Genomic DNA, 14,293 nt, shown 5'->3' on the forward strand with positions numbered 1-14,293 from the left:
TCACAACAAAACAGTGCTGTTGTTCGCACCGGTCCATGGTGTACCCTGCTTGTCTCCAGCCTTACAAAAACGGGACATGCCTCCGCTTAGTCCACAGCCTTTTCTTGCCTGCTCCTTACTACCCTCAGGGGCTTGCTCGTGGTGTGTCCCCAAGTTGCACAGCACTGGTAACTTCACCTGTGGTTTACTCCTGGCTCCCTTTGCCTGTTTCCTACCCTCCTCCTCTCTTCCTGCTCGCCTACCAGCAGACTTGTGCTTTCTTTTCTTCCTCCCTCCAGCTGGGAACCCATTTGAATGCCTGTGTCTGTCCTACCATATGTGTATACATTAAAAAACCAAGGATCACCAAATAGGGAAACACCTCTAGAGCTTTTGTTTCAAAAGTACAGCATGACTCCAGCTAGACTGAAGACACTTTGCGCTAACCTCATCATTGCTATCAAATGTATGCCGAACACAGCCCTTGTCTCATAAATTACTGTAGTTAGTAACACTCCAGCAGGCAAAAGGATGTGTTTAAAAACTGGCAATGCAAATGAAGTGGCTGCAGTTTATATTACGAGTGACTCACAGTGAGGCCCTGCTTGAACGGGTGAAGTCTCCTTGGCTGCAGCCCTACCTCTAGCACACCCACCGGCAAAGCAGCCTGCAGCGCAGCAGGGGCAGGATGCTGTGGGGTGTAAAATAAAGAGCCGCTAAAACCAGATGAAGCAGGGCTACACGGTAATTTCTTCTTTTGTTGCAACAGGGTGGCGTAGATGAGCTTTGCTCATACTCCAGGCCTACAGCAAATCCCTCAGAAGAGGTACAGGCACAACCTTTAGAGGCTCAGTGCATTTGCAGGCGTTAATTTAATTTAAGGATGAAGCCCCAGGGCTAGGCAAGGCAGAAAGCGCTGGAGCCAGGGAACCGTGGAGCCGGGCCCGGCAGGGCCACACGCTGGCACAGCCACCAGCACAGCCAACCTTTTTTCCTTAACATAAGGTAAACAAGTTAAATATCGAAGCCACTGGGGAACTGTATTTCCACCGAAAATTTAAACATTTTGCTGAAGGAAGGGGTGGGGTGGGGGGAATCGGGCGTCTTTGGCCAACACCAATAAAACATTTTCAGAGTTCTACTTCTCAATGCACACGCAAAAAAATCTTCTTCTGGGACAGAAGATGGAACCTTTTTTTTTTTTTTTTTTTGATGGGTAGTGGTTTTGTGCCCCAAGCGACTTGGGGTTTTGTGGTTGGAAAATAGATACATTAAAAAAAGGAAAAAAGCAAAAAAAACCCCCAGACACTTCCTGCGAGGCTTTCACTGGGGCCAACCCCTGCTTTTCTGATGAGAAAATAAAGCTCTGCCTGACGTGGTTTTTCCGGGCTGCTCAAGGCGGCAGCGCCGTGCCGGCCCCCCACGGCACGGGGCAGCCCGAGGCGCTGCCCGCCGGCCTCAGGCACCGCGGCGGGGCCGGCGCTGCCGCCCCCGGCCCCGCACGCTCCGCGGGCTGCGAGCCCCGACCCGGCCCGCACAGGCGGCCGCGCCGGCGCCTCCCCGGCCCCTCACAGGCTGCAAAATGGCGGCCGCCGCGGGGCGCGGGGCGCAGGGACAGCCCGGGCCAGCAGGGCTCCCGCACGCCCCGGCTCGCAGCACGTCCCCTGCCGGGGGGAGCGGCGGCGGCGGCGGCAGCTGCGGGCTGGAGGAGAGGGGCCGGCTGGGGCGGGGCGGGCCGTGAGGGGCGGGGCGGGGCGGGGCGGGCCGTGAGGGGAGAGGCGGGGCGGGGCGGACACCCCGCGCTTCCCGCCCTTTCCGCGCCGTTTTGCCTGCTGGGAGCGGCCGGCTGGGACTCGGTGTCCCGGCGTGCCCCGCGGCGGGAAGCGCGGGCGGCCGCTGCGAGCAGGCGCTGGGCCCGCGCCGTCCCGGGGTACGGGCCGCTTCCCTGCCGCGTCCCCGCCGGTTCGCGCTGTGGGCTCTGGGACGGCGGCAGGTTGGCGGCCTCCCGGGGCGGCGCCGAGCGGGAGCGGCGGTGGGGTGGCCCCAGGCGCCCCCGTGTCGAGGAGGAAGGTGTGGGGCCAGCGGAGGGTGGCAGCCCCCGGGGGCGCAGAGGCCTGCGGGGGGATGTATCCGGCGGGGTCCCGGCCCGGGGAAGGGAGCTGGGCCCCGGGCGGCCATGCAAGGCGGCCGGGACGTTGGGCGAGGCCGTGGGCTCCGTGGCTTCCCCCTCCCCGGGGCGGGAGCCCGCCGGCGCTGCGAGCCCGTGCCCCGGGGCTGCGGCCCTCCCTGGCGCTGGCCGGCCTGAGGCGTCCCCAGGCACCGCGCCGGTGTTGGCAGGCCTTGCTGTAGGGCTGTCTGTGGCGAGTTGCTCGTGGGCTTGGGCCGGCATGACTGGGGCCTCTGTTTTCCTCACAGGCCGCACGAAGACGCGCAGAGTGTATTTGAGTAAGACCAGGATGGAAAAGTCCAATGGGGACCTGCCCATCCAGAGAGACGCCATCCTGTCTGAGCTGTGCTGCGAGCACGTCACCCGAACGCACTTGTGAGTCTGGGGCGCTGTAACGGCACTGTGTTTGGCTGCTAATGCTGTCAAGGCTAAAATACCTCTTCCTTAGGAGCAAAATGTTTCCTTTCTGTGTTACAGCCCTCAGATGAGGTACCCTGGTTCACAGCCCGTGATGCAAGCTTACGGGGCCATCTGAAAGCTTTTAGTCAGTTATGTGCTTCAGTGTATCTTTTGGGTTGCAGTCATTACTTTTTACGTGTTACAAAACTAAGAAGAATGTGTGGTTTTCAGATGATGATTTCCCATTTAGGGGTTACACTGGGGGCAGTTTTCAGAAGCAGTCAGCAGACACCTGTCAAAGACAGTTTACATGGAGTACAGCCCTCTGTTGAATTCCTCAGATGTTTCCTTTACATTTTAGTGCCTTGTGAAGATCTGTCTCCTAACTGTGAATATGACCTTTCTTTGAAAACAACTCTGTGGTATCTATATAGGGCCTTGGTAATTAGGAGCACTTAGTGTTTGCAGTGCATAACTATTATTTTTATATTTTCTTAGCTGCATTTAATACTGTTCATTTGGTAATGGTTTACTGCACATGCAAGTTACAGTTTCGATGTTTTTAAACCTCTCTTCTGTTCTGCGGAATAGGGTTGGCGGTGTGAATGTGGAGTCTGAGTAAACAAGGTAGTGCGTGCCTTACTGGGCTGCGTCTTGTTCTTTTGCCAGAAATCCAGCAGTATCTGCAGGCTTGTAGATCAGCATGAGTCTGCGTCAGATTTAGAACTGTTCTGCAGCTTTGGATGATTCAGGGGGAAGGAATTATTTTTAAAACTCACTTTAAAACTGCATTTCCAGTATCATGATGGAAATGTTTGTTTTCTAGGGTGGAAGTGCAGAGATCTTTGGTGGCTTTAACTGACCCTCAGGAGGGAGAGCTGACTCAGTCTCAGGAGAAAGTGAGTGACTAACAGACTTTCCATGTCTGTTTACTGCATCGTTTCAGAAGAACCTATAATTAGATAGTTGAGCTTATTCTAAGAATACATTAGAACTGTTTCTGTAATTCATGTTCTGGTGAGTTGAACTGCAGTGCGTGTTTGCCAAGACTTGTTTTGATTGCCTAGCAAGTGTGATTGCCAGCCGCCTTGTTTCTGCAAGGTTCCTTTGAGCAGGTGACAGAGCAAGTCAGGTATTGCAGCTGCTGCTGGAAGCCAGGCCTCAAATCGCGCTGCCTTTTTACTAACTGAAGGGCTGGCTTGCACAGACCATTCGTTGCATCCTCCTCTTGTTTCTATGCACAAGCATGGCACGTGTGATTAGTCTTTTTAATCTGGTGGGATTGATTTCTTGAGCTGGATTGTCTTATTATTCTAGGAATCTAGTAGTGACGTGAGAGCTTAAACCCAAGGGAGGAGTGGAGCTTTAAATTGTGTCACTTTAAAGGAATCCTGAAACTGTAGCCCCGATATTTTTGTGGCTTCTCTGCTGCTGATCTCAGTCATAGCGTCCTTTGTAACGGGTAGAACATGATGATTATTGCAACAGGAGGTACAGTGGCTCACACAGTAAAGGATCGCAATGGCCAAAAGAAAGTGCAAGAGATTAGGATGTGCTTTTGTGGATTTATACAGCATAAACGAGAGGTGTCATTTGGGGAGGTTGTTGCTGCCTCTTGGAAGATGTGTAAGACAGTTATGGGGTGTTCAGATTTGCTCAGAAACTTTGTGCCCATCTTTTAGTAGTTGGACCTGCTGTAACCTTAATGAAATTTGGTATGTGGCGCAGTTTTTAATTACCTCATATTCTTGTATTGAGTCTTGTGTAAGTCTTTAATGTTAATGTGCATTTGTTTTTTAAATCATGTTTTTGTTTGAAGCTAAATCGCTCAGGAATCCCTGAAGTACAGCTGCCTGTTATATTGCAGTAGTAATTATTTTGCTGGCATAGCCTCATACTTGGTCCTTATTTTACAGTTGAATTTTTATGCTCCTTTGTATTCTAGGCACTGAACTCACTGGGCATTTGGCAAACCGTATTTGCAGCTGCCCCTGGGCCTGCACCAAAGGCCCCAGCGAAGTGACAGCTTGACGATGGCAGATCAGGATGCAGGCGAGCCCTTTCGGGGGTTGGTGGCTGGTGGTGCCACGGACTATGAAGGCACTCTGCCCTCAGACACAGCGTCGCTCAGCGATTCAGATTCCGATGATTTGGGGTTAGCGGATGAAGCGGAAGTTGATACGATATCACCTGAGGAGCCATCTGTAGATGATGGGGATTACAGATCCAGGGAGACTCCCGACTCTCTGCACAGCAGTCGCAGATCTCCTGTCCAGCCCTTCCATCTGAGGGGCATGAGTTCTACGTTCTCTCTCCGTAGCCAGAGCATTTTTGATTGTCTGGAAGAGGCAGCCAAGTTGTCTGTGCCCTCGATGCCTGAAGATAACATTGTTGATGGGAGGTTTAAGCGTCCCTTGCCTCCCAGCACAGCCTCAGGTAACGTGGTTCCACAAAGCCTGGGAAAGCAGGCCAAAGCTGTGCAGGCTCCCAGAGCCTCTCCTGCCGTGCCTGACTACGTGGCACACCCAGAGCGCTGGACCAAATACAGCCTGGATGGTGTTTCAGAGTCTAGTGACCAGGCTAACCAGGCCGTGGCCATGGAATTTCTAGAGGATTTGAAGAAAAGAGGGGAGAAACAAGATGGCTATACCCCGTACTTCAACCAGGACCCTTCCAGCTGTGGGGCTGGGAGGATTGTCTTCACCAAACCAGCAAAAAGGGGCGTTGATGGACTGGAAAAGAAAACATCCGCAGGGGAGGATCCTAGGAAACACATGAAAACAGATCTGCAAGGAAAATGTCTGAAGAAGACTGATGACTTGAGGGAGGAGAAGATAGAGCTGGGGCACCTGGGTGGTGGGAGTGGAAAGGTGACAGAGGAGGAGGAGTGTGTGATGCCAGGGGACCTCAGTACAGAAGGTGCAAGGTTTGGTGGTGCAGATGAAGAGCCATCGGTGGAAACGGTTGGATTCCATTGCAGTAAGAAGAAGAATAGGAAAAATTTCCGGCCTAAAGTAGACGGTGAAGGGGAGGAGGAGGAGTCCTGAAGGATGTAGCACATTGGAGACATCCAAGGACTTGTATTGCCTTTGGATGTATTTTGGTTTTTTCCTCTGAATTTTTTTCTGGTCTGGAAACCCTGTGATAGCTTTTTGTCTCATGGTTTGCATCGTAGCCGCCAAGAACACCTTCCATTGTTGGATAAAACACACTCCAGGCTTCTTTGGGAGACATCTGAGCACGGGATAGCTGCATCCTCGCAGGAGAGCACGAGGTGTGCTTTGTTTGCTGCAGCGGCTGCCTGGGGCTTGCTGTGCTGCTGAAGTGGCCAAGGAAGAAGTGAAGGCTAAAAGGCTGCAAGGCATCCTGTTAACCCCGGTGTCTAGAGCTGTTCCCAAATCCTGTAGAGCCTTTGAACAAAGGTGACGAGCTCATTAAGTAGAGATTTTTTAAGCAATGAAAATAAAGCCTAGTCTGCCACTAGATGTGACTTCTTCTGGCCCCGTCCCGGGCAGGAAAACCTTTGCTTTTTAGTACATCACTCTCTCTTACCATCGAGGGTGCAAGAACAACAGCGCCCAGCTGTGATCTGGAGGGCCCAAGTAGGAATGGGCAAACCCAGTATTATTTTTAAACGTTGGATTAATATTTACCTTATTTAGCATCACACAATAAGGATTTTAAACCCCTTCCTGCGGAGGGGTACAACTGTGGATGCATCCTGGTGGGGACACGCTCAGGGTGGCTTCAGTGGCATCTCACCATGTTGGGTGTTGGTCAGAACTTGCAACAGCTTCTGCTGTGAAGTTGGGCAGCAGCTCTGCCTCAGGCGGGCGATTCTTGGCCTGCACACCCGTATGTGTGCCGGCAGTGCTGCTCCCGTGCTGGCTGCGTGCGGGTGTGCTGGGAGTGCGGGGCTTATGCTGCCGCTGGGTACTTTTTGTACTTTGGGATTCAATAAACTTGCAGTTGTAGCTTGATTTCTTCATCTGAGCCGTGTGATGAATGCAGCTGTGGGAGTTTTAACAAACAATCAGTTGATTTGATTTGAGAATTGTCTTGAAGGTCTTGTGGAAAGCTACTCTGAGCTTACCATTGGGTAACTTCTCCCTTGAGTCTTACATTTTAGAATCTAAACCTGGTGTGTTTAAGATGTTAGATCATTTAAATATATATATATATAAAATCACCTCATGGGATGCATCACATTGTAATGAATGTCAAATATAATAGGTTTTCACACAGAACATTAATAAATTTTAGAAATAAGGTTGGAAAATTCAATTCTTTGAAAGGTTATATGATTTGAAATTCAAATTAGTGCAGGTCAGTTTGGACTGACGTTTTTTTGCCAGTGTTCCAAATTAACCAGCCCCGACAGAGTATTTATAACAGTGTAGTGGAATGTTGCTGCTTCAGTTGGTGACCTCTGCCGCTCCGAGGGCGGTGGCTTCCCCTGGAGGGGGGTCGGCATCTCCCGGTAACTGGCTGGTGGGGCCCAACCCTTGGGGCATTCCTGTGCAAACAGACGCATCATTTGGCAGCACAAGGAGAGAACGGTGTGAAACGAGTAACGCTGCTCCGGCTCTCCATGTTCACCCTTGGATTTTCAAAGCGGAGTGTGTTTTGTTAGGGGTGTACAGTTTGATGCACGTTGATTCACCAGCTCCCTGCTAAATGCTGCAGTCGTTCCAGTGCCTGTGAGTGGGACACAACAATTTCAAACGGATAGATTTAGGTTTCCTGCAGATAATTAACGTGTTGATTGCAGTTAAAATAGTAGCTGTTTTGGAGTAGAGGCTGGTGCGGAGAGCAGGGCGTGCCGCTTGTAGGGTGTGTGTTACAGCCGAACAAAAAGTGTGGCTGGGTACAAACTGGGAGGTTTTACAACTGCTGCCGGCCGGGGGTGAAGGGTGCTCCTGCCCTGGCAATGGGGCTGCAGGCCTGGGGCACAGCTGAATAAACTGGACAAATGCCTCATTTATGAAGGCATCATAACAAAATTAATATCTACTAGTAAGAGACTCACTTTGGAAGGGTTTTTTATCAGAGCTGAGGTTTTATTTTTTTTCTGCTTCTGGTAACAAGTGACAGTCAGTCGAAATTCCTAGGGAATTTCTTGCCAAACGTTCTTGCTCTAAAGTCTCTTTAAGTGATTTCTTTCCCCCCTGGCCTTTGGGAGAGAAAAGTAAAGTGAAACCAGAAGCGCGCCTGGGTGCCAGTGGGTGTCTGAGCCCTGGAGAGGGAGCGCCAGCAAAGGAGTGGTGAGTGCAGTCGGGGGGGCTGCAAGAATCCCACAGCTGTCAGGGTTAGGGCAGCCCCGCAGCCCGAGCCCTTTCCTCTGGGAACTTCCTGGTTTTCCTTTCCCAGCAGCTGGGAAGCAGGCGCGTGCTTGCCCGGCCAAGGGGGCAGCCGGCTGCGGTGGGTAAGCGATGGCCCCTCCAAAGGGACTGTCCCTTGTGCAGCCACGTGTGGGACTCGACAGGGGTGACAGCGGGTTGGGGGTGTCGGGGTGTGGAGGGTGGATCGTATTTAGCAAATAAGGTGGTAAAATTATCCTGGAGGAGAAAGTTTTTAGTGTGATTTGTGGAATGGAGTTTCAGAGAAAGGGCCAAGGGTGCAGGAGCAGGAGGGAAGCCCAAGAAACCCTCAGGAGCGTCGGACATTGGCAGTGCTGGGTGTGAGGCCTGCGAGAGCTGGGCCGGGCCTCTGTGAGCTGAGGGTTTTACTTCTACAGCAGGACGACAGGTCTAATCAGAAGAAATTAGAATAACATTTAATTATCAATGTATGTGATGTCAGCCTCAGACTCCTCTGCGCGCTCTTCTCTGTCGCTCCTTTCTGGCAAAGGCACTTCTGTGCTGGCATTCGTCACACCTAATGGGGCTGCAAAAGGCACATGATTATTTATCGAAGCCTTAGGGCAAGGGGCACACGATAGTAATTGCTTAAGAAACTTTAAAATGTTGAAAAAATGTGCTTTATATGCTTCTAACAGAATTAAGTCAAGTTTGAGGTTAGTTTGAGTCTGAGTGACTTGAGGTCTTGCCATGCCACAGCTTGGCTGAGTGTCCAGCTCCTGCTCTTCCCCAGGCAGTGTGTGTGTGTTCAGCTCCGGGCGTCTGGAGGGCTTTTGGCGCAATAGATGGGTAGATGTTGAAACAGATTGTTGAGAAGAATATCCGGAATCTTTACTGTGCTGGATATCCTGCAGTGCCTGAGGAATGGCCTGTTCTTGTCTCTAATGTTCTAAACTCTGGACAGGGGAGCCCCGGGTTACAGGGCAAGATCCTTAGCTGACAGAAGCAGTTGCAGCTCTGAAGGCAAACGAGCTGTGTTAATTAAAACCAAGTAGGAGTCTTGCTCCGTTTTATTTTTAATGATCACTGTTATCCATATTAAATGTTTTGCTAATACTTTGGTAGTCTCGCTCGTCGCCTCCAGAAACCCCCAAGATGATTCTCTCAAGAAACCCTGTGGCCGATGGATCCTTATTTACACGCTGAAGGTCAGGTGGGCTCATTCTGACCCACACTAAGCACCAGTCCTTTCCCCAAAGCTTTTACATATATTGTGCAAAAAGGTAATTTTTTCACTCTGAAGCACTCCTTGCTTATATTGACGTTATCGCCAGCTACCTCCTGCTGTGGTGATTCTCCACTCTCCCCCTCACCCCTTGCATTTTTTTTAACTGTTCAGCTGTATTAATTAGCTTTTCCATGATTGTTTTCAATACTTACTTGTGTAGTTTGGAGCTGGGTGGTTGCACAGGAGGTTGGTTTTGGTTAAAGCCTCAGCCATCGAGGAGATAACAGCTGTACAGTAGCAAATCTACAAAATAGGTAGGGATTTCTACATCAGCAATTTTAGTGTTCCATCCGTTCTTAAATTTGCAAGAAAGATAATTGAGGCAGCAGACTAAAGCAGCATCATAGATACCACATATTCTTTTTTTTTTTTTTTTTTTTTTTTTTTTTTTAAAGAAACAGTTGAACTGCCTTGGAAGAAGATTTGCACTAAATACCTTCCCTTTTTTTGTGAGTATATTGCGTTATCTCAAGCTGGCAGAAACTTATCAAAGCATTTCCGGTGTGTTCCTGTGGGATTTGTGTTTGGTGTCAACATTGTTCACTGAATAGCATGATTTTTTTCAGGAAACCATAAAATGGATAAGAAAGGGGAGGGAAACTGCAATGGAAGTGTTAAGATAAGAAACTTTCAGTGAGGCCAAAATTACACTGGAGGGTTCTAGGGACAAAGAAAACAGTAACAGTTGTGCTGTGTGGCACATGGTAATGCCGAGCATTTTCAGACTTTTAAAAAAGTGTTTATATTTCAGGGGTTTGTCATCAAAAGCTCAGGACAGGGTTTTCTTCTATTATGTGTTTCACATTTGTATGTTAGACACTTCCCTTTGAGACACTGGTATCTGGTATCTAAGAAAATTAGAAAACCTGATATCCAAGAAGATTAGTCTCGGTCAGATCAGACAGAATATGGGTATTTTCCAAGTGGGCAGCTTTAAATAAAGAAAATGTTGGGAGAAGGAGAGGATGGAGGGGGGAAGATGAAGAAGCATTTCATTCCAGACGCATCCTTCATGAAGAGAACGAGCACTTCTCAAGCAGACTAGCAGAAAGCAAGAAATGCTGTATGCCCCTTTCTACCGGGGCCAGAAATGTTTCTTGACATATATATATATATATTTATATCTATCTATCTATCTATCTATCTATCTATCTATCTATCTATCTATCTATCTATCTATCTATCTATATCTCACCAGAGAGAAAACCAAGGGAAGTGAAACCATAATACTGATCCATTTCTCCTTCCCTTTAGCCCTAATCAGGGTCTGCCAACCCACCATTAAATGAGAGAAACATGGTGAAATCCTACAGCTGATATGAGCACCTATAAAACTACTACCTACCTGCACTTCCAGAACTTTAAACCGCTTTTCTTGTTCTTTCAATCCACTGAAATATTTAGACAAACTGTCCACTCTGTGGAGACAAAGCAGACATGCTGAGGGAGAAGGCAAGGCCTCAGAAGAAATCCTAAAGCGTGGACCCCATGTGACTTACTGGAACCAGTACAAACCCTTGCTGGCAGTTCTGTGCTGCTGCAGCATCCCAGAGCCCCCTACACATTTTGTCCTTTTGAGGTGTTTCTGCGAGTTTTTAGCGAGCAAAGCGGCATTTTGGGAACGCTCAGGCACCTGCTGCCCAGGGACTCCAGCTCAGACAGATTACAGCGGCTGTCCAGCTCCTGGTGAGGACTGCTTGGCCCAGCTGCTGTGGGAATCAAGGAGGGCAGGAAGGGGCCGGAGGTCCGGCTCTGTGCCTCCGGCCACTCGTGTCCCACCTGTACCAGGTGTGAACCGATCCTGGTGCGAGAACTGAGGCCACAAGATTTTGCATCAACACGGGGGAGGTGAGCCACTTACAATTTATATGAGGTTTCATTTTCAGAAACTGTCTTGACATTCAAATCCCTTTTTCCACGCAGCCCAAAGGGACTATGTAGAGATCTTCCATATAGTGCCTCCAAACTGTCCACATGCTTTTTGTGTCCTTCACCTCTTCTTATTCCTCCCCACAAGCTTCTCAAATCCCTCTCTGCTTTGTCCTAACTACTGTTTCAAAATTTCCCTCTAACAGGTTACATTCCATTTGGGTGAAAAAGCTGCTGCTGGGTGGGTCTAATGTGTTTGGGGATTGGTGCAGTGCAAAGTTCAAAGCATCACTTTCGGCGGGTTTCACAGAATTTCAGATGCGCGCTGCTACCCCCTGGCAGCAAAGGCAGAAAGCCAGAGGTTTCGCGGTGTTCATCGGAACCTTTCCCAGTCTCTTTCCGACTCTGCTAAACCCGAAATACTGTGAAGCCCGACTGGGTCTTACATTTCTGCTCCAAGCGGTAACTACATCTACAACGCACGAACGAATATAATTGTGCCCTTTGTCTGGAAGCAATTAGGCAGATATTTATCGGTTCATCTCAACAATTGAGCTCTCATTCCTTAGGTTTGTCAGTGATCTGCTTATGAGAATAAAGTTTAAACCAACATAGTAATTCACATTATGATGAATTAAAGAGTTTATGTAGATTAGAGGGAGAAGAGTGTTTTCCAAGAACACGCTCAAGTACACCGTGCCTGTCTCCGGCTTCTCCAGCTCTTCCATGCATTAGACAGAGACAGGTTTGTTTTGAAAGCAGCACCGGAGGAAAACAGACAGCACAAGAACATCTCCCTGGAACTTTTTTACTATGGTCACTTCCGCAGGCGCTGTGCCGGTTTGAAGTCGGTTTCATCATAACAGGAAACAGCTGAAACAGGTGTTAAAAGCTTCTTTAAGGAGTGCCTCGCTGTCTGGCTTCCAGTGTTGCCCCCCATGTGTCTGTTTTCCCTGCATATAACTACTTTGTGTCTCTCTTAAAGGAGTAAACCTCTGCATAATAATAATTTAGGACTACTTTCTTTAGACTACTAAAGCGATTTAAGTGATATTCCTAGCAGGGAGATATTTTGAGAACTGTTTAAATGGAGACTCTTAATTAAATTTAGAGCAAATATCATTAATTTCTTGTGGCAAACTGTAGTGTTGTGCCATAAAGCTGTAAATAGTTGGTTTTCTGCGTCTGTGGGCTGGGGGTAATTCAAGATGTCTTAAACTTCCATTCAGAAGCCTGTGACTTATTCCTACAAGGAATGGAAGTACGTGCACTGCAGTAGAGCGAAGGAACTCTTCTGTTCTTCCACCGTTTCTTCACAACTATGATTTTCATTGAGCTTGGCTGCAGGTTCGGCTGGTGCCTGCAGGTCTGTGATTGTGCATACTTTGAGTGCCAAAACCTCTTCCAATATTGTAGTGGTGCTGGCTTCTCACATTTTGTCACAGACTGCATATTTCCTAATAGGCACTCTAGTTGGACTCTGCATATGAGAAGTTTTACAAGCACCTGAAAGTTTTATCTCCTTCAAAGCTGAAGACTTGCAAGGTACACTTATTGTGGGTCAGAATAACATACTTATTAGATGTGGCCTTCAGCCGTTCTTCGTTGCTTTCTTTCCTTTCTTGTTCAAGGTTTACAAGATAATTTTCTTTTTGCACCAGCTCCCACGTTATGATTTTTTGATCTAAGCCAACTGGAAGATCTCTTTCTACAGGGAAAAAAAAATTAAGAATTATATTTTACTTCCTTTTCTCTTACACTAGTAATGGAAGGCTGCTGTGCTAAAGAAAAATGCAGGCCCTTTGCCTCTGTAGGACTGTCATGTTGTGAAAATGCAATGTAAAGTAAGTATTTCCTACTTTTTTTTTCTTGTGGTGGAAGGCAATAGAGGTTTTTGCAGTCGGATGTGACTCCTGAATTTTCTAAAGAACAGCATGGACCGATTTCTGTGGTTCCATTTAAACTCACTTACAACCTTACTGGACTTCTGGCATACTTCAGCGCCAAAGCATTTAATGAGCAGAGATTTATGTTCAGATGTGCTTTATCATCTAAGCTTCTTTATTGGAACAATTATAAATAGGAAGGACAAGATGTGAATAAATCCCTCCACTTCTAAGCATAAGGCCTGCTGTTGTTGTCAAGGGCCCAAGCCAACAACAGACATCAATTTCACAGATCTTGAATGTAACTACTAGTTTTATGTCTTCCTGAAGATGGATGAGGGCACACTTGCTGCGTGCTCCAGCCACTACTGAATCTATAACCTCAGCAGTCGGTACTTGCTTTCTTGGAGGAAAAGAAGAATTTTTATTCTTAGGTTTTTTTAAAGAACCCACAGCAGTGCACTTTGATAGCCACAAGGAGCGTGTCTGAAAGGGAGCTTAGTCAAAGGGCTTGGAATTGGTCTGCTCTGGCAACAGTTCTGCTCCAAAGCCCATTATCAGCCTGCGCAGGCTGACAGGCTTATTATCAGACACAAACTAGATGGGCCAAGTCTGCCATTACTATAGAAAGCCCCCAAATGCCTTCTGTAATTATCTGAACTTAATCAGCCTTTTCAATTATAACTTCTAAGGGATCACCATTTTTCTAAGTGTGTATGCTCTCTCTCCCTACGTCTGTGTATTGGGAAATTCCACTGATCCTAGCAGATTTTTAGACTTTGTGTATGTTTTTAGAGTTCTTTGTACTTAATAATTATTAAAATTTGGGAATAAATGAAATAACTATTCATGAAACCTATCCATTGTTATCTCTGCAGAAATCAAATCCCTTTAACCCATTTTATATCAACACCTTTGTTGCAATAACTGTGGTGTATAAATAAATGCATTGTGGGAAATCGTTTATAGTACACATTATAAGCCTAATTTTTCATTTGTACTCTCCTGGCACTCTGTTAAAAATAAACTGTGACTCTTGGCTTAAGGCAATCTTAATTGCTCTTCTGTTCGGCATGTCCTAGGAGAGCATCAGGGTCTTCAGTTGCTAGATTTTTGTTAACAACTCACCCAGATGTTCTTTTTTATGTTCCATTTTGTTGAAGATTCTTCTGAGAACCAGAGTGAGGTGGTTGATAATGATAAATGGTGGTGCCAAGGCCGGCCGGCCATGATATTCAACAATCAGGTTGTAGCGCTGCATTTTCCAGAAGATGTCTGTATTGCCCTGAACAACTTGAAAAGTGTAACTGTAATTGGGGAGGGGAGAAAAAACAGTATGTAACTATTTTTACTGCAACAAGCTAAAGCTTGTTACTACAAAACTTAGTCCTACGTTTACTTTAAA

The 14,293-nt window shown here is 47.7% G+C and overlaps 2 protein-coding genes across 5 annotated transcripts in view; one reads left to right on the plus strand and one right to left on the minus strand.

Annotated features, from left to right (window-relative positions):
- Nucleotides 1-1,773: 1,773 nt before the first annotated feature.
- TSSC4 (tumor suppressing subtransferable candidate 4) lies at nucleotides 1,774-6,525 on the plus strand. 4 transcript variants are annotated; one of them, XM_055722781.1, is made up of 4 exons: nucleotides 1,774-1,909; nucleotides 2,395-2,521; nucleotides 3,372-3,444; nucleotides 4,491-6,525. In XM_055722781.1, the coding sequence occupies exon 4, from the start codon at nucleotides 4,579-4,581 to the stop codon at nucleotides 5,590-5,592; it is 1,014 nt and encodes a 337-aa protein (XP_055578756.1). In that variant the 5' UTR covers nucleotides 1,774-1,909; nucleotides 2,395-2,521; nucleotides 3,372-3,444; nucleotides 4,491-4,578; the 3' UTR covers nucleotides 5,593-6,525. The 4 variants fall into 4 exon arrangements, with proteins under 4 accessions (XP_055578756.1, XP_055578755.1, XP_055578757.1 ...); XM_055722780.1 differs by having other exon boundaries at nucleotides 1,822-2,049; XM_055722782.1 differs by having other exon boundaries at nucleotides 1,822-1,972.
- A 1,551-nt stretch (nucleotides 6,526-8,076) lies between these two features.
- TRPM5 (transient receptor potential cation channel subfamily M member 5) overlaps nucleotides 8,077-14,293 on the minus strand; it is a 40,084-nt gene continuing 33,867 nt past the window's right edge. The window contains exons 21-25 of the mRNA XM_055722880.1: nucleotides 14,017-14,195; nucleotides 12,578-12,710; nucleotides 10,479-10,551; nucleotides 9,286-9,376; nucleotides 8,077-8,431 (exon numbers count right to left, since the gene is read on the minus strand). Of these exons, the coding sequence (XP_055578855.1) occupies nucleotides 8,322-8,431; nucleotides 9,286-9,376; nucleotides 10,479-10,551; nucleotides 12,578-12,710; nucleotides 14,017-14,195 (586 nt within the window). The 3' untranslated portion in view covers nucleotides 8,077-8,321. The remainder of the gene's footprint in view (nucleotides 8,432-9,285; nucleotides 9,377-10,478; nucleotides 10,552-12,577; nucleotides 12,711-14,016; nucleotides 14,196-14,293) is intronic.

This window comes from Falco cherrug, chromosome 10, assembly GCF_023634085.1.
Source record: "Falco cherrug isolate bFalChe1 chromosome 10, bFalChe1.pri, whole genome shotgun sequence".
In the NCBI taxonomy this organism is placed as follows: Eukaryota; Metazoa; Chordata; class Aves; order Falconiformes; family Falconidae; genus Falco; species Falco cherrug.